The sequence below is a fragment of the Micropterus salmoides genome, unplaced genomic scaffold (genome assembly GCF_014851395.1).
Source record: "Micropterus salmoides isolate LMB-PRFRI ecotype aquatic unplaced genomic scaffold, ASM1485139v1 Ms_hic_scaffold_2, whole genome shotgun sequence".
Classification (NCBI taxonomy): domain Eukaryota; kingdom Metazoa; phylum Chordata; class Actinopteri; order Centrarchiformes; family Centrarchidae; genus Micropterus; species Micropterus salmoides.
Genome location: NW_024041150.1, coordinates 24,549,188 through 24,572,899, shown reverse-complemented (window position 1 = coordinate 24,572,899; position 23,712 = coordinate 24,549,188). Strand labels below are relative to the sequence as shown.

Here is a 23,712-nt window from a genome sequence, read left to right as displayed (position 1 = left end):
ATTTCAAAACAGGCAAATATATCAGGCTGGAGGAAACGCATCCAGAGGACAGAGAACTATTTACTATTTAGTGTACAATAGATATAATCAGCGAACCAGCACTGTTAAAGGCTTTTTAAAGAAATCTGGCAGGCAGAACGGGCTGGGCTTGATGAGGGCTTCAATTTAGTCATTATATAGCGCACATAGAAAGGACCTCAAATTTGTGAGAATGAGGCAGCGGGGTTGCAATTTGGAGAAGGGGAAAGCTTCCTGATGACACAACCAATCTCTAGTTTTATTTCATCTCTTTTGTTTGTGAAGAAAGCTAGGAAGTGGTCACAGATCATGGGTGTGGCTCCATGTTGCTGGCTAGGAGGGCTTATTAAAGATTCAACAGCTTTAAAAAGAATTCAGCAATTGTGGCCATGATGTTGGAGAAAAAAGAGGACCTGGCTTTTTTTAACTGCTTTTTATTATACAGACATTAATTATTTTAATATTTTTACATGAAACATCTTTTTTCATTTTTTCTAAGCTTGTGTGCATTTCCTCTTTATGTCGCTGATATTGTTGTTTAGCCAAGGTATGCAAGGGGTTGATTTCACCTTTAGGATTTTTACGGGCGCTACGGATTTGAGATCAGCCTTACATGTATAATTGAAATGGTTTAGTATACAATTAGCTTCTCCTTTTTTTGCTCGGTAAAGATGCCGTGCTGAAGGCTTTTTGAAAACTGTTGCAGAGTTTGAATGGAAAACACAGGAGGAAACATAACTTGTCACTAAGGGAGCTGGAGGTGGAGACAGAGACTTAAGTTTTTTTGTGGTCAACCAACCCTCCAAAGCTAGCCTCACAGGTGCTATCAATACTAAAACCAGAGGAAAGGACAATGTCTAAGGTGTGTACTTTTAAGTAAGTGGGACCGACTGACTGAGTCAGGTTAAAGAATGCAGAATGTCTATAAAGTCCTTAGTAAAGGAGGAACCAGAAAGGCAGCATACATGTAGCCTATGTTAAAACCACCTAAAATCAGAGAATTCTTGTATAAAACCGAAGTTATTGGGGGTCTGTAGATCAAAACACACATATAGTGGGGCCTTTTACCATAAAACCAAGTAACTCAAAAGAGGAAAAATCTTAGGTAGGGGGAGCATTTCAAATTTACTCTTTGAATCACAGCCAATCCTCCACCGCGACCTGAAACCCTACGCTGTTAAAAGTGCTTAAAACCAGGAGGGCAAGGTGTGGGGGTGATGACAACTGAGGCAATGTTAAAAACAATGGTAAAACAATTGAGATTTTAAAAATGGACCATAGGATTTTGGCTAAAAACCATGTAGAGCTTCTGGCACAGAATGGCACTCCTTTATCCAAAGGGACTTACAATTGCTAAATACGTCAGAGGTCACACGCCTCTTGAGCTAATAGGGATTTAGTCTCTTGCTCAGAGACACATTGGTGGATGTGTCACAGTGGGAATCAAACCAGGTTCTCTCACAACAAAGGTATGTGTCTTATCCACTGCATCAACGCCTCCAGACACTGACATGAAACCCTCCACTATCAGTGCTTTCACTGTCAGACAGCAATCCCCCGTTTCAGACCACAACCAAATAACACAAAAACTTACAGTGAGGAACAAAAACTAAATAAATGAAACTTGTTGTTGTTCTTCAAGAAAGCATTTGAGTCTTATTTGTCAGGAAGTGCCCTATTACAGACTTCTACATTGTGGTACAGGGGGCAAAATGTTAATGTATTTGGAAAATAGGTGTGCTGTTAAAAATAGAGACAAAGTGTATTCTTCACCCAGAAGACGTGTTCGTCAGGGCGGCAGTGCAAATTTATGCTTGCTGTTCAGTCAGATCAATGTGCTGCTCCTGGCCTTTAGAAGAAACAAAAAGCTGAATTATATCAGAACGTGATCTGGCCCTAAAAGAGGGATTATGGCAGAATATCTCTCTACTGTCAGAGATACAGAGACCAATCCTAACCAAGTACAGGCTCAGTGTCAACAAACTCAAATCGAAAAAAGAAGACAATCATGGCAACAGAAATAACTCAGAACATGTGCTCACTGATTGACAGGTGAGTCTGAGACAGAGATGCACTTCCTCACACACACACACACACACACACACACACATACACAGGCTACATGTTTATTTTGGGGACATTACATGGGCTTTACTCATTTCCTGGAGACATACACTTACCCTAACCACCACTTAACTAAACCTAACCCTACCCTAACCTTAACCCCTGGCCCAAAACCATTTTAACTCTGGACAGACCTGGTAAGTCCAGGACAGTGTCTAAAGAGAGGCAGACCGGGGTGATTCTCCTGTTCAAAAATGGGGACCAGATAGTGTGTGCCAATTACAGGTGTATCACACTCCTCAGTCTTCCTGGTAAGTCTACAACAAGGTGCTGGAGAGAATATAAATTACCCTAACAATAAATAGATATGATAAAGTGTTATAAATATTACTACAAATTCAATAATAATTCTCATCTTTTGCTAAAAGTTAATTTACACTGTAGGGATAAATCATGACCTAACATCTAGAATGTACATGATAAGTGTTCACAACACAGGGTGGGGCCTCTTGCGCCAAAATATAAAGAGCATGTCATGAAACCCAATGACACTCACAACATAGCTGTCATTCCATTGAAAATCTCCTTGAAGTAGCCTGCTGAGTATTTCTTTTGTAAGTTGAAAGGATTCAGTAAATCGTTTTCAACCTGAAACTCCACTAGATGACTGATAAAACCCTTTTCTTTTTATAGTAAAAGTAATTATTTCCTGGCTATAAAGAGAAATATGTAATTTGGTATAAATTATACATAAAAATGACCCATAAAATAAAGAATTAACCACTTGGTGCATCTATGTTACCTAATTACAAAATCAAATATTTCAAGAATTGATATTTACAGAGTGGAATGAAAACACAACCATGAGGGTCATGTGACAGGATGATGATGCATCAGACAGTAGTAACTGTGATAACACCAGTGGAAATAGATGGTTTTGATAAAAGTCTCTGATAATGCTTTGTTATCGTTTGTGGCATGAAAAGCAGACATTGAGAATTTCACAATGTAGTTTCTCTTGAAACTGCTGCACAGGGCTGTTTGAGATCTATGGTCATTCACTACAGTTTACCTGTGGTCATGAATTTTAATCAGTACACACAACCATGAGGGACATCCAGGCCATTAATAACATGGATTTAAAATGGCTGGTTACTTGCACATCAAACAGGAAACACTGATCATGTTTTTAAATAATTTCTTTATGCCTTACGGAAGTCATATACTAAATCTCTGGGACCCTGTGAAAGTTCATTATAAATCAAATCATGTTGGTCAGCACAGATGTTACAAACTGGAGGCTGATGTCAACAAATTTCAAGACTCACCAGCATGGCAATATAGTCTGCATGATACAACATGATAGCACAAGACTCCAAGAAGTCACTGTGCCTGGAGAGAAACACAGTAGGAAGTAATTCAACCATGGCTTCCCCCCCCCCCCTTCAAGTTTTTATGCTATGCTAATTGTCTGCTCAGGGCCATATGAGGATACTGAGGTCATGTCCTTTGTTCTTTCTCTGAGAATTTGACGTTTTAGCATTTATAAATATTCTATGGGCTGATTCTAGTATATTTCCATGCTGGAAACAGCATCTAGGCCTTCATGATGGGAAATTACTAAATTAGGGACTAATATCTATGGCTTGTCTTATATATCTGATCTCATCTAACTCTGCAAGTTTCCTAACATGTTCAACTTTGAAAATGATCCTTCTATGCACATAGGAGAAGGCCAACAGCCTTGTTTAAGCCTGTTTAAGTGACTCAATCCAAGTGCTTCTCATTAGCAATCAATCTAATTGTCTAATTGTCAATCTAAAAAAGGAGGCTGGACTTTTACAACACCTGACCTGATGAGACTGATGTACAAAAATGTTACATTTATTGAAATTATAGCAGTTTCTTGGAACACTCACTTGTATGCTTGCTTACACTCACACACAATATTTAAGTGAATTATTAACCGTTTCAGCTCACATCTGTAGAATGAACAACACGCACAGTCATACAATGACATTTGTTTTAATATTTATGCCACAGTGGATCCAGAGATCAATTTCTTGAATTAAAAGGCTGAATTTGCAAAAATACAATCTGATTTATCACCAGAACTTTTAGACAACACACAGTGCATAGTTTCACAGACATTCTTTAGTTTTGTAACTGGTGGTATTTTTTATATTTCTGGAGACATTTTGCATGGCTTTTAGGGTAATAATGTTATAAATGTAATAAAGTTTCTTTTCTAAACGTATGTGATTCATGAAAAAAAGTAACATTCTGGATATGTTCAACAAAATTTAATTGCAAAGTAATACTGTAGCTTGTCACAATATGGCCATTGAATTACATTCAAAGTTTGTATATCCAGACTATTGCCCACGTTCTGTCTTCTAAATTTCTTAAAATAAATTGATACCAGCAGTGTTTTTCATGGCGTTTGGAGCACCATGGGCCGGAGCATAGTGGCGCCCTCATAGAAATGTTTCATAGGTGAGGTCTGAAAAACAAACTGAAATACTTGCGTTTCTTATTTTACAGGTAATGTCTCTAATTATCAAGTCTCACATAGCCAGACCTATCTCCACACTAGAAGCGCTGTGACAGCACTGGAGAAAGGTCTGGCTGAATCCATTGTCATTCTGCTATAGTAGATAAAACGCCTTACATAATGAACGTTATGTTTTTATTACCTTAGAATGAGCCATTTATATCTACATACACCGCGGGTCCCCTTACATGGACGTTGCCATATTGCGCCGCCATGTTTCTACAGTAGCCCAAACGGATAAACTGCTCTACAGGACATGTTAAATACATATGAAGAAGAAGAAGAAGAATTTTACATTATTTGCCAAGAGAATGCAGATGCGAATTAGCTATAATCTGGTACAGTGCATCAAATGGAAATGTTTATGGTTTACCGTACGATCTCCCTTTTAAATAAATAATTTAAAAAGTAGAATAGTAGTAGTAATAGTCATCTGGTTTATTAGAAGTAAGAGAAGAAGTGAAATCTATCTATCTATTTCTGTTTAGTCATTCATCTAGTCAGACAGGTCTGTCAGTGTGTCTGTGTCTACATGTAACTACATTAAATGACAATATTTACTAATGGCGAGGCTCCAAACCTAAAAATAAATAGCACTCAAGGGCCACACCCCAAGTTATGTTCTTTTTTAAAAATTCAATTGTACGCTTTACGTAGACTTCACCTCTATCCAAGGTGAGTTACCACCCCCCTCCAGCACCACATCATGTGCTCCAAACATGTCTAGCTTGCTTTGTGGTCTGATGATGACAAACACTGTGATTATTTCCTGATGAATCAAAAGGAGTCACTAATCAAAGGTCACAGTGTTGTTATGAGAATCAGTGTAAAGAGCTTGAGGAATTTGTCAGTCACACCGTGGCTTTATAGTCTGGACAACTGAAACTATTGAATGATAGGCAACTGGTGACAGACAATGGTTTGTTTTCGCAGATGGTTTGATGTGTTTTCCCCATCTGCATTTGTAGGCACAACTGATGCAATCTTTGAAAAGGGCAACAATCACTACATGGAAGAAAGTTACCAACACAGTGCACAACATCATTGTAGGAAAACTGTGGATCGATCAGCTGAGACTGACAGAGTTAAAGCAAGATGGCACATTTAAACAAGGCTTTGAATAAACAGCAGGGCTCTCAGTTAGCTGTTAGCATTGAGATGATTGGTAGTTTAATTGTAAGTATTTGGTCTTCTTATGCCATTTATTAGAGCTGATAGTAGAGGAGACAGGAAATGAGGGGAGAGAGAAAAGGGGAATGACATCAAACACAGGTTCCAAGCTGGATATGAACCTGAAAGTAGCCAGTATGTGGTTAGTTTTTGGCCACAGATTGTGCCACAATTTTTAGTGGAGTTTAAGCAGAGGCGGATGATTGAGCCCACCAGTTTTTCCACCAGAGGGCACTCTACAACTCTACAACCCTGTTGGCAACACACTAAACAGCATTACCTCATGTTACCTTAGTGAGGTCTCATAACCTCACAAAGGTGAGCTGGTTAATATATTAATTCATACATAAATATGATTAAAATAGTTTCATTAAAATGTCGACTGGTGGCCTGAAAATAAACATCACACCCTTGTGTATCTGCCGAAGTGTTCATATGCAAGTACATTCTGACACCAGAAACATGGGATGCAGCATGTGTGTGTGTTTGATAATTTGGTTGTAAGTGTAGTTAAAAATGAAGAATCAAGAAAGAAGCATTGCAAATAGCTATGATTTTATAATGTATTGAAATTCATATTATAGTATTGATATAGTATTGCGATTTGAAGAAACTAAAAGCCGAATGATATCAGAATGTGTTCTGGTCCTAAAAAGAGATTATTGGCAGAATAATAATAATAATTCATTTTATTCGTAATGCATTTGAAAGAAATCTCAAAGTGGTACAGGTAAATCATAAAAGTCAGGTAAAAAAAAAAAAAAAGCAATTTGCAAGGTTAATTAAAAATAACACGTTCTGCTAAAAATAAATGTTTTAAGCCCCTTTTTACAGTTTCTAGATTGTTTATACACATTTTCTAAAAGAATGCCTCATATTCTCAGAACTCTACACACAAATCAAAACACACACACACACACACACTGGGCAAACCCCCTCAATTCTCCTGCAAAATGAAACTTTACATTCAAAACAATGTTATTTCTTCTCAAAATGGTATTTTGTTTTCAAATGACACACACAAACCATCATATGAATAGACGTTCATAAGAACCAGTTGAACACTGATGTGCTCAATGTAAAACACTATGATGAATGGCAAACACTTCTTCTCCATTCATCATAATGACTTAAGGTGAATGATATGAGTGTGTTGTGTAGGGTGTCCAGCCTTTTTTTTTTGTTCAGTGTTACACTTACTACAGACAGTACATACATAAGTGTGTTGTAAAATATTTGAGAATATTATTTTTACACTCAGAACACACAAATACACGGTAAGAAATATATTTTATTTGTCCCACAAAAACAATGTACACAGTGTACATCCCATTCCCAACCAACACAAAGTACATACACTACATACAAAACAGAAGAATTTACTGTACACAGTTAAAGTAAAAAAAAAAAAACTACCTAAAAACAAATTATGCTGCATCCTCTCTTCTGTTGTGGTCTGGCCACAGCACCTCATCCAGATCACAAGCAATGTTTTCCCTGGCCAAGCAGCAGGGGAAATATCACCTAGCATGGCGATTCCAGCCATGAAAAGCATCAGCTGCTATATCTCCACATGCATCCTCCATAGCTTGGAGAAGAGGTATACGTGTTTGTGGATTTCGGTCATACACTTTCCATCTCCAGGTAGAAAAAAAAAATTTAGGAATGGAGAATATGGAGGGTGATAAACAACTAAAAAGCGTGGGTGGGCAGTGAACCAGTTACGAACCAGAGCAGCCCTGTGGAAACTTACGTTGTCTCAAATGACAACGTACCTGAGCTGCTCTGGGCCATCTACCTGATCTGGTGGAATGAGTGTGTTGTGTAGGGTGTCCAGGAATGTGATCAGATGGGCGGTGTTGTAGGGGCCAAGGGTAGCATGGTGATGGAGGACGCCATGGTGGGTAATCGCTGCACACATTGTGATGTTCCCTCCGCGCTGGCCAGCACATGACAATATCAGAAATAGACATGGAGTGGTCACTATTGTGAAGCACAATCATTATGATTACAATATTGAAATATGTATAATTTACTGTATATAGTCTTGAGAGTATGCATCAATTGTGGGACTCACTTGCACATAGTTATATCGCAATTCTTTGACTCTTTCTGAATTGCGTTCAAATGGCACCCTGTAGACCTGCTTCATCCTGAGATGATTTCTGCGCAAGACACGGTCCAGTGTTGATATGCTTACCCTATCAATATTTTGAAATATGTCATTGTTTTCTATTATTTTTCTTTGTATGTGCTGTAATGTTATGGCGTTGTTTTCTAGGACCATGTTTATGATTTCAGTTTCCTGTTCAGGCGACAGAAGACGTTCCCGACCACCTTGTGTTGGTAATCTTTCAGTTCTGCCAAACAAATAGTAAAATACTGTAAATACAAAGTAGGTATACATTTCCTAAATACTTGAAACATACGTTACAGTATTTTTACAGTCCTACAGAACAGTCCACAGGCAATACTGTACTACTGTACTCATTGAGTACTGTATTGATATGCAGTACTGCAATTTGCTAGCGAGAGTAGATTTCTTACCTATTCTCATTTCGGAAAGTCCGGATGATGGATGCTACAGTGTACCTGCTCAGATTTGGCTGTACTCTTTGCCCAGCCTCCTTCAGTGTTAGACCATGGTTGACCACATGATCAACCAAAGTGGCTGTTCTCTTTCTCTGTTCCAATGTTGGCATCCATTGCTCCATTGAAGAGCTCACCTTTAACGGTAAAGCTCTGATTGCTAATTGGAAAACTGTGTGACGGGTGTTTGCCCTTGTGATGAGTCAGTGTGCATATTTGAATGGCAGTGTGTTCCTTGTGAAAACAAGATATTTTCTGCATGAAACTTGTGCCAAAGGCAGAGAATTGTGTGTAGTGTTTTGAAAAAAGTGTGTTTTAGAACTGCAATTTGAGTGTAAAGCAGGAATTGTGCTTGTAGTTTAACAGAATTGGTTCAGGGGGTTGGTGAATGAGTTACATGTTGTGGTCATTGTGTCTCAAGTACCAGAATTTGTGTGTAAACAATTGAGAAAAACTGTAAAAGTCTCAGTAGTCAGAGGTGCCCTCAGATGATCAGGGAGGGTATTGCAGATCTGAGGAGCGGCAGAACAGAAATCCCGATCAACTATGGTGATGAGCTTGGTCCTAGGGGGAAGGAGTCGGTTTGAGTTAATTGAGCGGAGGGTTTGTATTGAGGTTAGAGGGGAAACAGTAACCAGTGAAGTGAATGAAAAATGTGTGTAATGTGGTCGTACTTTTGCACTCTCAACATCCCCTTTGGTCATGTGTCACTACATACACCCTTAGGACTCTGGGGGGCGGGAAGGCTGCAGGTCGTTTGGTGGGGCGGCCTCACCCTTCTTCCTCCCCCACTGGCCGCCCCTCAATTTGGGGGAGGGGGGGCATTGGTCTATGTTGTGTGCGCAAGGTCTTGGCGCTGCTCTTCTGCGGGTTACGCCTTTTACCTTCCGTCGGCATTACGTTGTCAATTGGCATTTGGATGGCCGTTTTTTTGGGTGTCTGTTGGTTGGGGCGGGGCCTTCCGCGTTTGCGTCGCAGTGCATTTGGGAGTCATTTTATTAATTTTTTTCTCTCCCACCCCTATTGGCTATTAGGGTTCTTGCCAGCCTGTTGCTGGGGTCGTGCGGCACGGTCGTGGCGTCCCACTCTCACTAACAACTACATTCTTTAAATTAATTGTTATTATTCCAGCTCTCGTGCCTGTGCTGTGTTTCTTATTTGTGTTTAACTGTTCCTTGTTTTCATTTCTCTCTTAGTTGTCTTACTATGTCAGCTGTTTATTGCTGCTGTTTGGCTGGAATGATTGTGTTACAGAACTTTTGTTGCTCATCTCTGTATTTCTTTGCAAATGTCAATCTGACCTTCCAATTCTTCCTGCTGATGCATCTTGTGGTGTGGCCTCTATTTCTGCTATCTGAGTCTTCTTCGAACAGTGGATTGTGATACCTTCACCCCTGCACTGTGGAGGTCGTTGGTGATGTCACTTACTGATGTTTTGGGGGTTTTCTTCACAGCTCTCACGATATTTCTGTCATCAACTACCGTTGTTTTCCTTGGCCGAACTGTTGGACGTCTGTTGCTCAGTACACCAGTAGTTTCTTTCTTTTTCAGGACATTCCAAATTGTTGTGCTTGCTATGCCCAATGTTTGTCCAGTGGCTCTGATTGATTTTCCTTCTTTTCTCAGCTTGACAATGGCTTACTTTTCTCGCATAGACAGCTTTCTGGTCTTCATGTTGGTTTATCCTCTTTAATAGGAAATGCAGTCTTTATAGGTTTGAACCAAGGATGAAAACTTAGACTAGTCATGCAGAGCTATTTAATGTTTGGACAATCAACCTAAAAGGCAACAGCTGGGCAACAAGAAACATCTGTCAGTCACATGTTCCAATAGTTTTGCTCACTTGAAAAATGGGTGGGTTCAAACAAAGGGTGGTATGTCCTGAGTTGTTTAACAGATCTAGATGTGAATACCAGGAAATGAAAGCTGAAATTCTTGTCTCATACTCATCTTTTGATCTTAAATCCAAATGTCTTCAGTGAACAACAAAAACAAAGGAATTTGCCTCACCGTTCAAATACTGTTGGAGGGGGCTGTAGAGATAGACACGTCCCTACCAATATTTTGGGAGGATCGAATTGCCTCTAATAATATTTGAGCAAAGTCTTTTTCATAATTCAGATTGGCCTTCCTACAGGCACCATCAAATTATCGGCAGAGATACCTGTGACTATTGCTTAGCTGTTCAGAACAATAGACAGACCTGCAAGTTGCATATATTAAAAAATATATTTTGTACTCTGCTAGTGCTATGTTCTAATTTTAGTGCTCTGAGTAATGAATGTATTATTTGATTTTCAAACACTGACCTAAGGGGTTGTGTCCATATAGCATTTCTCTTTCAGAGGTCAGAGGTGCCCTCAGATGAGCAGGGAGGTATTGCAGATCCGAGGAGTGGCAGAACAGAAATCCCGATCAACAAATGGTGATGAGCTTGGTCCTAGGGGGAAGGAGTTGGTTTGAGTTAATTGAGCGGAGGGTTCGTATTGACGTTAGAGGGGAAACAGTAACCAGTGAAGTGAATGGAAAATGTGTGTAATGAGGTCGTACTTTTGCACTCTCAACATCCCCTTTGGTCATGTGTCACTACATACACCCTTAGGACTCTGGGGGGCGGGAAGGATGCAGGTCGTTTGGTGGTCATTGGTCATCACACAAGTGCTTCATCCTAGTGCCCTGCCAACGCTTTTCTGCCAGTGAAAACACCCATCCTACACACACATTTTAGTTCTAGTTAGCAGATATTAGCATGCTAACACCCTAAATTATGATGGGGCATATGGTAAGTATTATAGCACTTACCTCAAAGCGCAGCTGTACCTAAGTATAGCCTCACAGAGCTGCTAGCATGGCTGAAGACATTTGTTCAACTGTCAAATGTCATGCAAGTACTTATCTTGGTCACAGTTCCTTAAAGGGCAAGTTTAAGGCATCTTTATTAAAAATTGTTGTATATGTTATAGAGTAAAAAAAAAAAAAGAATATTGACTGACCTACATACAGGTGCTGGTCATATAATTAGAATATCATCAAAAAGTTGATTTATTTCAGTAATTCCATTCAAAAAGTGAAACTTGGATATTATATTCATTCATTACACACAGACTGATATATTTCAAATGCTTATTTCATTTAATTGTGATGATTAAAACTGACAACTAATGAAAATCCCAAATTCAGTATCTCCGAAAATTAGAATATTACTTAAGACCAATACAAAAAAAGGATTTTTAGAAATGTTGGGGCTCCTTTTGACTGAATTACTGCAGCAATGCGGTGTGGCATGGAGTCCATCAGTCTGTGGCACTGCTCAGGTGTTATGAGAGCCCAGGTTGCTCTGATAGTGGCCTTCAGCTCTTGTGCATTGTTGGGTCTGGCGTATCGTATCTTCCTCTTCACAATACCCCATAGATTTTCTATAAGGTTAAGGTCAGGTGAGTTTGCTGGCCAATTAAGAACAGGGATCCCATGGTCCTTAAACCAGGTACTGGTAGCTTTGGCACTGTGTGCAGCTGCCAAGTCCTGTTGGAAAATGAAATCTGCATCTCCATAAAGCTGGTCAGCAGCAGGAAGCATGAAGTGCTCTAAAACTTCCTGGTAGACGGCTGCGTTGACCTTGGACCTCAGAAAACACAGTGGACCAACACCAGCAGATGACATGGCACCCCAAACCATCACTGACTGTGGAAACTTTACACTGGACTTCAAGCAACGTGGATTCTGTGCCTCTCCTCTCTTCCTCCAGACTCTGGGACCTTGATTTCCAAAGGAAATGCAAAATTTACTTTCATCAGAGAACATAACTTTGGACCACTCAGCAGCAGTCCAGTCCTTTTTGTCTTTAGCCCAGGCGAGACGCTTCTGACGCTGTGTCTTGGTCAAGAGTGGCTTGACACAAGGAATGCCACAGCTGAAACCCATGTCTTGCGTCTGTGTGTGGTGGTTCTTGAAGCACTGACTCCAGCTGCAGTCCACTCTTTGTGAATCTCCACCACATTTTTGAATGGGTTTTGTTTCACAATCCTCTCCAGGGTGCGGTTATCCCTATTGCTTGTACACTTTTTTCTACCACATCTTTTCCTTCCCTTTGCCTCTCTATTAATGTGCTTGGACACAGAGCTCTGTGAACAGCCAGCCTCTTTAGCAATGACCTTTTGTGTCTTGCCCTCCTTGTGCAAGGTGTCAATGGTCGTCTTTTGGACAGCTGTCAAGTCAGCAGTCTTCCCCATGATTGTGTAGCCTACAGAACTAGACTGAGAGACCATTTAAAGGCCTTTGCAGGTGTTTTGAATTAATTAGCTGATTAGAGTGTGGCACCAGGTGTCTTCAACATTGAACCTTTTGATTTTGGGGTTTTCATTAGTTGTCAGTTATAATCATCAAAATTAAAAGGACACACTTGAAATATATCAGTCTGTGTGGAATGAATGTATACATTATACAAGTTTCACTTTTTGAATGGAATTACTGAAATAAATCAACTTTTTGATGATATTCTAATTATATGACCAGCACCTGTACAATATATTAATGTATACTGACTGACTGGTATAAAGTCCACAATCTCTCAGCCTATAGTAAACAGCAGCAAACACTTACAAAACATAGTAGAAAAATATAAAAAAAGAAGATGTAAACTTCCAATGAAAAAACTGAGACATAATAAATAGAGAAATTGGGTATTTGGGTATTTAAATAAGAAAAATTTATTAGCCCTTCTCAAAAAAGGTTATTAGACAAGATTTAACCTGCTATTTTAACAGTTTCTTTAGGAGTCAACCTCCTTGTTACAGTTTAGTTTTAAATCTATGTTCTCTTTAAATCACCAGCTGGTTCTTTTGTTATTTTCCCTGTGAGTAGAGCTGTTTCTTTCACTGTACACACCACAGGCGCCTCTCCTGCTGTGTCATGCCAGCAGATTTATTTTGAGCCATTTTTTTTGAAAGGCAGACTGGAACCTACCATCCTATACATGGGGCAGAGAGAAACAGGGAGTTGGGGAAAGTTGGGGAGGGGCATACAGTTTGGCGAACCTCACAGCTGTTAGGACCAAAGGAAGCAATCGATGCACCACATCACACTCAGGACACACCCTGCGTACGATACAGTATAATGCAGTGCAGTGCAGTGGACAAGAGGTGGTAGAGAGACGGCGAGAGTTTGCATAACAGGCGGCTACAGCCTGTACAGAGAGAGGGATGGGAATGCTGAATCAGTGAAACTGCATCAAAGCCTGGGAGAGGGTGGAAGAGGGTAAACGGCAGGGGGAGAGGGAAGAGAAAGGTAACGGCAAGGGTAGATGGGGTAAGATGTACAATATGATGCCTCGTCATTCATTTCATCTTTTGTTCATGAATGTGGAGCTGACAGTTCCGTCTGTTTTACCTCAAGCTTTCCTCCTCAGTTAAGAGACATTAAATAGATTAATCTCAGTGCTGCTTTAGAGTACAGTACATTTCTAGGGTTTAAAACCGGAACTGCCCCTTTACAGTTTTCCGCAAGCCAGAAAAGCGAGGTAAGGTTTCACAAATCAATATCTGTGCTTTGTGTTGCAGTGCTGTCTACAATGTACCCAGTGATATCAACACTGGAGTAACTGATGCCTCCCACTGGGTGAAACAAGAGGGAAATAAATTTATAAAACGTGTAATTTGACATTGATGCATACTTTATACAAACAGACACAAAATAGTGTATGAACTGATAAAAAGCAATCTAGTCTGTTCTGCTCAAAACTGGAGGCATAAGCTACAGTAAAATGTTTCATTACATACGCCTTCAAAATCTCACACTTTTTCCACTGTATCTCTTCCTCTCAGTCAGATGGAGGTAGACAAAGTGGTGCATTTGCCAAGGTTGTCCCGGGTCGCTGTGTGTGGCGGTACCCATGGAAACGAGCTGTCTGGTGTGTACTTGGTGAGAGAGCTGCTGAAGGTGGAGAAGAAAGTGAAAGAGAAAGAGGAGGAAGAAGCAGAGCCTGTTTCAGTGCTGATGGTGCTGTCAAACCCGCGGGCCACGCAGCAGTGCCGCAGATATGTTGACACCGACCTGAACCGCTGCTTCACCCACGCCACCCTCAAGTAAGGCAGCGTTGAGAGGTAATGATGCTCATGGTAGCAGTTCTGATGACGATGAGTAGGTGATCACATTGTTTCTCTGTCTCCCAGTGGTCCTATATCAGACATGGTGCCCTACGAGGTGATCAGATCCCGAGAACTGAATGCTATGCTGGGTCCCAAAGGAAGTCCAGAGGCAGTGGATCTTGTTTGTGACCTCCACAACACCACTGCCGACATGGGCCTGTGCCTTATCGCGTACTCTGACTGCGATTGGATCTGCATGCACATATTCAGACACCTTCAGGCAAGCACAAACAGTTCCTACACACACCAGTTTACCCTGCAAATTTTGAGAAACTTTAAGAATCAGGGACAATTAAATGGAACAAAGATGGAATTGAGATTGGTAATGCTTTAAATATAAGTCTGACATGTCCTTTTCAGAGGCAGATGCCAGATATTCCAATGAGGTACATCCACTTTGATGTCTCCAATAAAGAATCGTATTCCCTTGATTCAGTGGGAAAACATGGCTTTGGTAAGATTTTCATTTTTACTATAAAAACAGTTTATCAAAACCATTTGAATGTCTTTAATATTTGTTGTCTGAAATCCATTTTGTGCAGCGATGGAGATCGGCCCCCAACCTCACGGTGTGGTGAGGTCAAACATCTATACAGCAATGAAATTTGGCGTGCAGCACATGCTTGATTGGGTCCATTTCTTCAACTCAGGTGCAATTAAGCACAGTTTACCAATGGTGTATATGTCTTTTTTGGTCTTGCTTTTACCCCTCATTTGCATGTTCTGCTTTTCATTTTCAGGTACTATTTTTGAAGGAGGATTCGTGGACGTGTTCACCATGGTTAGACACATCGACTACCCGAGAGACAGCGAGACTCAAAACATCACAGCAGCCATTCATCCTCAACTCCAGGTACAGACTAAAATGTATTTGTGGCTCCAAGCTTTTATGAAAAAGGTGGCCCTTTGTCAGATTTGAATGCTACTAAGCCCAGTTATTCAAATTTAAATAAACCAGGGAGTGGATAAAAGAACAAAACACTATGAATATAAACTATCTAACAATAAATAATATTATGTCTTGTTATAATTATTATTAAAAATAAAATACTAATAATAATTATGATCCTTAGCTAAAAGGTCATTTATTATTATGTTTCATATTTAGTATCTTACTGCACATATCTCTCTGTGTGTGGTGACAACAGTGTTCACAACACAGGGTGGGGTAAAAAGCAGTCATGAAACCTAATGACGTCCACAACATGGTTGTAATACCATTGAAAATCTACTAGCTGCCTGATTATTTACATTGTAAGTTGAAAGCATTCAGTAAATCTTTTCAACTTGAAACTCCACTGGATGACTGATACAATCTTTTTCTTTTTATAGTAAAACTTATTTTAGGTAGAGAGTTTTTAATAGGTAGAGAAATTGGTATTAATTACAGATTAACGCTGACCCATTAAATTAAATCTTAAACATTTCTTCTGTTATTAAAGTTTAATTGTCCGAATGATGGTGCAACATATTATTGCAAGTGCACAGTACTGATTACTATGTTACACATTCCTAGCAATCAATAAAGTGTGAAGACATCTATGTTACTTTTGAAAGAAATGTTACAAATTACAAAATGGAAATTTACAGTATAAAATCAAAACACAAGAGACATGAGAGACATCTAGGCCTGTGACAAACTGATTACACTTCAGGTTTCAGGCTTACAGTGACAAAATCAGTAGGAAAAAAAAACAGAAATCTAGCTGCATTTGATAACAGTGCCTGATAAAGTTTTGTTATTGTTTGTGACTACCATGAATAGCAGGCATTGTGAAACTGCCACACAAGGGCTGATTGAGATCTGTAGTCATATTTAGGGTTGTTTTTCATCAGTCAATCAGTACACACAACCATGAGGGACAACCAGACCATTTACTATCATGAATTAAAAATATCTGGTTACTTGTACTTGTACTTTTTTTCAGGCCTTTTGAAAATCGAATACTAAATTGCTTGAGCACCATGTTAATGTTCATTATAAATAAAATCACATTAGTCAGTTTTGAGCGCGGACATTGCTGCTGTTCAATATAAAAAATGGTAGCCATAAAATGTAACTAATCTTTAATGGACATAACTTTAAAAAAAACTTCCAAATTTCTGGGACACAATCACAAAATTAAACTACATAACTACATTTAACATATTTATAGAATATGTCAACACTTGTAGTAGTACATTCCAACCTTTTTAAGATAACATGAAATCACACACACTGTCAGCACTATTGCAGTGTCTGGTCATAGATCATCATAGAGAATTCAGAGCTGCCAACTCTCCCGTATCTGACACTTTTCACACACACTCACACACCACATAAATTTCCTCACAGAGTGAAAGACAAATATATATTTGATAACATTGACAAATCACGTGTGCTGTGAGTGGCAGACAGTTTGTGACCCAGTGGTATCGAAATGGTATAGTTGCAATATAAACATCTAAATACTGAAAGTAAACTAAAAGATTTTAAATGTGCAGAAAGTTTTGAACATGAGCAGAAAACTTTCTGGAACATATATATATATATATATATAAACCTTTATTTAAACAGGAAATGTCCCATTAAGACACAGTCTCTTTTACAAGGGAGTCCGATATAGCACAAATAAAACACAATTTTTCAACCATACATTGAAAAACAATATATTACGTAAATTAAAATACCATACAGATTTACACAAAGTTTACAAAATATTTACATAGAAAAAATACAATGAGTTTAAAATATATAAACAAACGAAATAAGGACTAAATGTAGAGATCTACCTACCATTAATTAAAAACAAGTACATATGTCCATCAGAATGTCAGATATTCTGTTTTTAAAAGCAGCTAAGGAAATTAGCGCACCAATCTTAAGCCTAGACTGGAGTTCATTCCAGGATGAACGGCCATAGTTAGACAGACTCCTCTTTCCTGCTTCTGTCCTCATTCTGGGTACCTTCACAGTAGTCCGTAACTAGATCGTAAATTATATGTACTTTGCATATGAACAAATTTTAAACAGATATAAGAAGGCAAAACACCTAAAATAGCTTTGTAAATAAAAGTGTACCAATGTAGCATCCTGTGCAGTTTAATTGATGGCCAATTTACCATACTGTATAAGATGCAGTGATGTGTCTGATAGCCAGCATTTGTGATGAACCTGAGAGCCGCATGATAAAGAGGGTCAAGTTTTGACAGAGTAGATGGACATGCAAACTGATGATATCACCATAATCTAGCTGAGACAAGAATAATCCTGCAACCAGTTTTTTCCATGTAGTCCTAAAATAGCAACATTTTAATCTATATAGAAATGCCAGAGTAAATTTCAGTTTTGTAGCAAGAGCTTCAATATGTTTTTTAAAGGTAAAACCTCTGTCCAGCCAGATACCCAAGTATTTATAAGTATCAACAAGTTCAATGGCTTCATCTTGCAATGTGTTAATAGCAAGAGCTGGGACTTTAGTACTTATAGGTGCAAATATCATCGCCTTTGTCTTTTTTGCATTTAAAAGAAGCTTCACCACCACCAGAGCTAATAAAGCCTTTATAACTGAATTAAAAGTTGATTAATTTATTGTTGTGTGAAATGTGTGAAAAGGTGCCAATGCTTAAAAAAATATTGAAAAGTTGGCAATCCTGAGAATATAGTTTAGGACCATTTATGGATGGAAACCCAAGCCATGAAACCATAAAACACATGTGGTTAGATTAAAAGTCTGACATTTTGGAAAATACTTCTAATACACAGCTAGCGTAGCTAAAGCTTAGCGACGGTTAGCTTATAATTAGCAAGAAGAACAGCTATTCTGGCCTTTTCCAAAGGTAAAATATCACCTACCAGTACTTCTAAAGCTCACTTTTAACAGATAATATGGGCAAATATAGTGATACTCGTCTTCATCAAGTGGGAGATATCGTCAATGTCAGAAATTACCATATCACCAAATTAAATTTCCATTTCAATTAGTGACTACTTGCATACAATACAAAAATCTAAATAATAAAAAATCAACTTGTATTATTTAGTTAACACAGAGAGAGAGTGGTTTCTCCATATATATATATATATATATATACACACGATATCCTATTCTCACGCTCAAGTTCCTAAAATGTCAAACTTTTACAATGTTCTTTTAATCAGTTACTACAGTGCAGTATAAAGCCTTGTTGAACCTGCTACTACTACTAACGACCAACTGCATTAAAAAGTTCACATATTGTATGTAAGTGAAGATGGCCTAAATTTTCACAAGTATTCTCATTCAGCAATCAGTGTAATTGACTGTGCTTCCCCACAGGACCGAGACTTCTGCCTGCTCCACCCTGGAGACCCACTGTTCCAGACTTTCTCAGGTGAAACGCTGAGGTATAAAGGCAATACACCTCTTTATCCTTTCTTTATCAATGAGTGTGCTTATTACGAGAAGGGCATCGCTCTCTCGTTGGCAAGAAAAAGGCGTGTGATGATTCCTGCAATCCGAGTGCAGACAGAACAGGAACAACAAGCTAACCAACAGGGATTTGCATCAGAAGAAGAGTGAGGATGGACTTTTAAAACACCCAACCTGATGAGACTGATGTACAAATACATTTCTTCATTGATTTATTGAAATGACAGCAGTTGCTTGGAACCCACATTTGCTTGCTTACACTCATACACAATATTTAAGTGAACAATTATTAACTGTTTCAGCTCACAACAGGAGAATGAACAACACATTCACTGTAGATTCACAAAAGCACAGTCATACAATGACATTTGCTTTTATATTTACGCTACAGTTGATTCAGAGATAAATTAAAAGGCTGAATTTGCAAAATAATCTGATTTATCACCAGACCTTTTTGACAACACACAGTGCATCATTTTACAGACATTCTGTAGTTTTATGAAACCGTGTGACTGGTCGTAATTTATATATTTCTGGAGACATATTGCATGGCTTTTAGGGTAATAATGGTGTTTTTTTCTGAATGTCTTATTTTTGGGACATTTGCATCATCAAAAAATTTAAATTCATTACTGACCACTACAGGAATATTCTGGATATGTTCAACAATATTTTAAGTGCAAATGAATACTGTAGCTTATCACACTATGGCCTTGAAATTACATTCATAATGCCTATCAGGGAAACACACTTTCCCTTAAATCCTGTTGAATTGAAATGGTGATAACTATCTAACTAAAAATTAAGTAACCAATACAAATTAAATAAATATTAACAACACAACTGAATTCATAAAAGGATATGGAAAGGATTTTATATGAGCATGTAAGGGCAACAACACAAAATGATGAAAAACCACTACTATATAGAAAAAAAGAATATTTTCTGCAAAAGCCTCTATCAGTCAAAATATAAAACAAAATGTGCTTGGAAATAGAAATGAAAACCATTCACAAACACTGTCTATCTCACTGTACTCTTCATTGACGTCCACATTCCTCGACTATGAAGCAGCAGAAGTAAATAACTAATTTTGCAACAGCAATCCTCTGTTTGTCTTTTCCATAAATACCTTACCTAAAAGGTTTTGTCTTGCCACGATACTCAGGGTATGTTCAGTACTGCCGGGCATATTTGTAAGTCCAACAAAGAGGAACTGTCACCACACCCAAATGGGTGAATTTGGGTGTGTGAGACTGAAAATGTCAACAAGACAAAAACAAACCAATAAAAGAAAAAGGTGTGTCCCAATACCATACCACATACTTAGTATAGTATATATACTGTTTGTAATGATATCTATATTAAGCAGGAAATAATATAAGATGTGTGCCGATGGACATCCATTAGTCAGAAGATTTAAACACATCTGCTTTTGTTTTTTGATTTCCAAGAAAAATCCCAAAGTGTCCACATTTTGATTAAAAAACATTTTGAGTATCTTCTCTGTTTCTAACATTTTTATATACTTTAACAGCAATTCCTGTTTATTACAATTTGGTTAATTTCTTTTTTTCAGTTTTCAGAAATCCCAATGTTTAAAAATGTGATGTGCATTTTACGACTATCTGGGGACTTGTTTAAAACCTGTATGTCAAACTAATGATTTTACTGCATAAGTCCCGCTCCTACCGAGTGAGCTAAACGTACACATTTGAAATAATTTGACTATGTTCTGGCCCGCCATGTAACAGCCTGAAAAAAATTTGGCCCGACGCCATACTTATTTGCCGAACCTTGACCTAGAGAGAGAAAAATAAAATCTTTTAATGCAGCATAAAGGGTCATTACTATAGAGAGCATGCACGTTAATCCATCAGAGGCCAAAACACACAGATTAACCCATATCCCATTCCTCTGAGATCATTATAAAATGTATCTTGGTGTCAGAGTGGTGTATGAATTTAAACAGGGCAGATCCAGAGCTATGCCACCCGGTAGGCGGTCATGCGGTAGTAGTTCTGACTGTGGCTGCGTGCGGCCCACACCAGCAGCGCGGCAGCCATCATGTGAAGTGGTGAGGAAATGAGGGCCAAGTAGAGGGACCAGCCCAGAGAGCCATCCACCTTATCAGGTAGCATTGACACCCTGTGGAGCAGGTCCATGCCGGCCAGGTAGCAGCACACTGTGGCTAAGGTGCAGAGACCTGCAGGGCACAGAAGAGTGGCTGTAAGGGGGCATCTTTAGAGGACTTTTCAGGTTGATGTAAAACACATACACCCTCATCATAGTGTGAGGCAGCACAACAATCTGTAAACATACTTTTTCATTTTATAAAGTCAATATGGCGAACATGTTAGCAAACAATTGCTTATTTAAACACGCAGCAGACACCAAACAACATTAGCATTAAGATTTGTATTTCTGGCCACTTCATGAATGTAAATCCCACAATACACTCTCTTTTTTGCTCCTTTAACCAATTTAGTGACTCAAATGGTGAAATCAGCCAGGTATCAGTTAGCAGTTCTGTGCAGCTAAACAGGTCTTACCAGCCAGCAGGTGAAGTACTCCTATGCCCAGAGTAGGGGTGAGGCTTTGGCAGAGGCAGGCACAGAACCCAGTCAGGCCTGCCAACACAACCAGACCCAGGGACACCAGTGGCAGCAGAAACTGGCACCTCCACAAGTCTGTAAATACATGCACACACACACAGAAAGGTATGAGACCTTGTGCATCATGGTTGCCTAAGTTTTTATTTACACACCTTCTTATGCATGACAGAAGCAGCAGCCCTGACTGGAGGCAATGTATTATTCAACATCACATATTGGTCATAATTAATGCACAATGGAGAGAAGAGGCTGAATCTGGTGCAAATTTTCTTACAGCTTCATGCAACATCTAACATTTAAATAGAGGTAAAGTTGTTGTGACTGGACTTACAGGTGCGCAGCATGTCCTCTCCACTGTTGTGGTTTCCCGGTTCTGTATACTTGGGAGTGAACTGCTGAGGTAGAGTGAAGCTTCGACACTCTAGCATCATCTTGGAATCTGAAAGAGGTTGTTTAATTGAAGAACTAAGAGTCTAAGCATGTTTTGGACAGTTTACTACAAATAACACATAAACTTTTTTTTCTAATATACTTTAGATTGCTGTGTGTATTTTCTACCTGCCGTGTACATACTGCAGCAGATGTTTTCAAAATACACACAAAATACTAAATAATTTACACTGACAATGTCAATTGGCAATCCAGCCTTGATCATCATGAGACAGATCTATCAGGGTCTGGGTGGCTTACCACCTCCACTAAACTGTTTGGGAGAACCCATTAATTCATATTCAGATAAATGGATGGTTCGCTCTGTGAATCCAATTTAATGATTATACAGGAAAGGCACAAAATGGGGCTAATACCACCCATAATCCAAGAGTAACAAATTCCCGCCTAACAGGTCCTAGCTGTAGGGGAATTGGCCACACTTGGTTGCTCCATAGAAACCCAGACAGCAGCTTCTTGAACTTCTGAGAAAAGAAAACTAATGACTCATCTGTCTTGTACCTACATGTTTCTGCACTGTATGTCTTTTTATTGTACCTCTTTATTTATTTTTTATTTTACTGATATGGGCCGATGTATCTGAAATAAAAGTAGTTTGACTGTTTGGTTAGGTGAGGTGAGTTATTTACATACCTGGCTCTTTGTACCAGAGACCGTTGGCAGGAACGAGCACACACCGCCACCAGAGGCCCACAGTCCCGTTAAGGCGGAAGAGGGTGTCGCTGTAGGTTTTCTCATCAAACTCCCCATCCATGAACTCCTCATACAGGGAGCGCAGCTCTGATACGTTAGCCTCCCCGCGCACGGTGGGGCTGCTGTACTGGTACCAGTGCTGAGTCCCGATGGCCACTGACAGATACACTGTGGCCAGTATGCTCAACACACAGGCGATGACCAGAGCTGTAGCGTAGCGGTTGTCAACCATTGTTCACCGAGCCGGAGATACGTCAAAAGGGATTAAGTTGATGCCACTGGTCGAGTCGTCGCGCATCAATTTGGTCAAACTACGATGCTTCCTGTCACTCTTATACAAGTCACTCTGGCATCGTTAAGTCTGCAAAATACACTGTGCAATTACCACCGACTGCCTTTTATTTTAATCACTCATACTCGTCTCCAGTGCTGTCCTAACAGTCAGCGTCAGCAGCCCTGCAGGCCGACTTGGATGCGCCATCTGTTCCCTTGTCCCACTTCCACAGATGGTGGGTGGCCCGACGCTGCGGAAGATAACGGTCTCACACAGTTAGTCCGAGATAATAACTCCTAGTCCTTACTAAGAAAGTACAACAGGGATGTATTATGGGTCAGGCAGCACGAGCCTGCAAATTGCTTGGGTCTGTTTTGGCGTGCAGGATAATGCCGTGTACACTCAGGATGATATGAGTTGTAAACACACTAATCCATGCTTTTCCACTTCCGGTTCCGCTGATCAGCAGATATAAAAATAACCGTTTCTTAGCCAGGATGGTTTCGCTTCATTCTGTCAACATTACTGAGAGAGCAGTGAAGCACAATGTAGGCTATAGTAAGGGGGGCAAAAGCAACACAGCAGCAATATCAAAATAACATCTATTAAAACAAATGATAATAGTTAATCACCCCCCCCAAGCTGTCATGTGATCATTACAGAGCCACTATCTAATGTATCTTTTTTTATTAGCAATTAATCCTTAGAAAAATTAGTTAAAAATGCCCATCACAAGATCAAAGAGCAAGTG

General features: G+C 39.3%; 2 protein-coding genes across 2 annotated transcripts; one reads left to right on the top strand and one right to left on the bottom strand.

Moving 5' to 3' along the window:
• The first annotated feature begins 14,191 nt into the window (after positions 1 to 14,191).
• On the top strand, positions 14,192 to 19,099 carry LOC119913073 (N-acyl-aromatic-L-amino acid amidohydrolase (carboxylate-forming) B-like). Its single transcript, XM_038732389.1, has 6 exons — positions 14,192 to 14,475; positions 14,563 to 14,758; positions 14,899 to 14,992; positions 15,081 to 15,188; positions 15,279 to 15,391; positions 18,837 to 19,099. Exons 1-6 carry the CDS (start codon positions 14,219 to 14,221, stop codon positions 19,077 to 19,079), a joined length of 1,011 nt encoding a protein of 336 aa, XP_038588317.1. The 5' UTR covers positions 14,192 to 14,218; the 3' UTR covers positions 19,080 to 19,099.
• Positions 19,100 to 19,124: 25 nt separating this feature from the next.
• LOC119913074 (claudin domain-containing protein 1-like) lies at positions 19,125 to 23,407 on the bottom strand. The gene is made up of 4 exons (XM_038732390.1): positions 22,628 to 23,407; positions 21,876 to 21,983; positions 21,482 to 21,619; positions 19,125 to 21,135 (listed from the first exon to the last, which is right to left on the bottom strand). Exons 1-4 carry the CDS (start codon positions 22,917 to 22,919, stop codon positions 20,915 to 20,917), a joined length of 759 nt encoding a protein of 252 aa, XP_038588318.1. The 5' UTR covers positions 22,920 to 23,407; the 3' UTR covers positions 19,125 to 20,914.
• Between the last annotated feature and the right edge of the window lie 305 nt (positions 23,408 to 23,712).

Excerpts from the sequence above, each read along its gene's own strand:
- LOC119913073 (XM_038732389.1), top strand. The coding sequence starts at position 14,219 with ATGGAGGTAGACAAAGTGGTGCATTTGCCAAGGTTGTCCCGGGTCGCT. Across the intron at positions 14,993-15,080 it reads AGTGGGAAAACATGGCTTTG|CGATGGAGATCGGCCCCCAA; the intron begins GTAAGATTTTCA and ends CATTTTGTGCAG. Across the intron at positions 15,392-18,836 it reads CCATTCATCCTCAACTCCAG|GACCGAGACTTCTGCCTGCT; the intron begins GTACAGACTAAA and ends GCTTCCCCACAG.
- LOC119913074 (XM_038732390.1), bottom strand. The coding sequence starts at position 22,919 with ATGGTTGACAACCGCTACGCTACAGCTCTGGTCATCGCCTGTGTGTTG. Across the intron at positions 21,620-21,875 it reads AGAGGACATGCTGCGCACCT|ACTTGTGGAGGTGCCAGTTT; the intron begins GTAAGTCCAGTC and ends ATGTATTTACAG. Across the intron at positions 21,136-21,481 it reads AGTACTTCACCTGCTGGCTG|GTCTCTGCACCTTAGCCACA; the intron begins GTAAGACCTGTT and ends TGTGCCCTGCAG.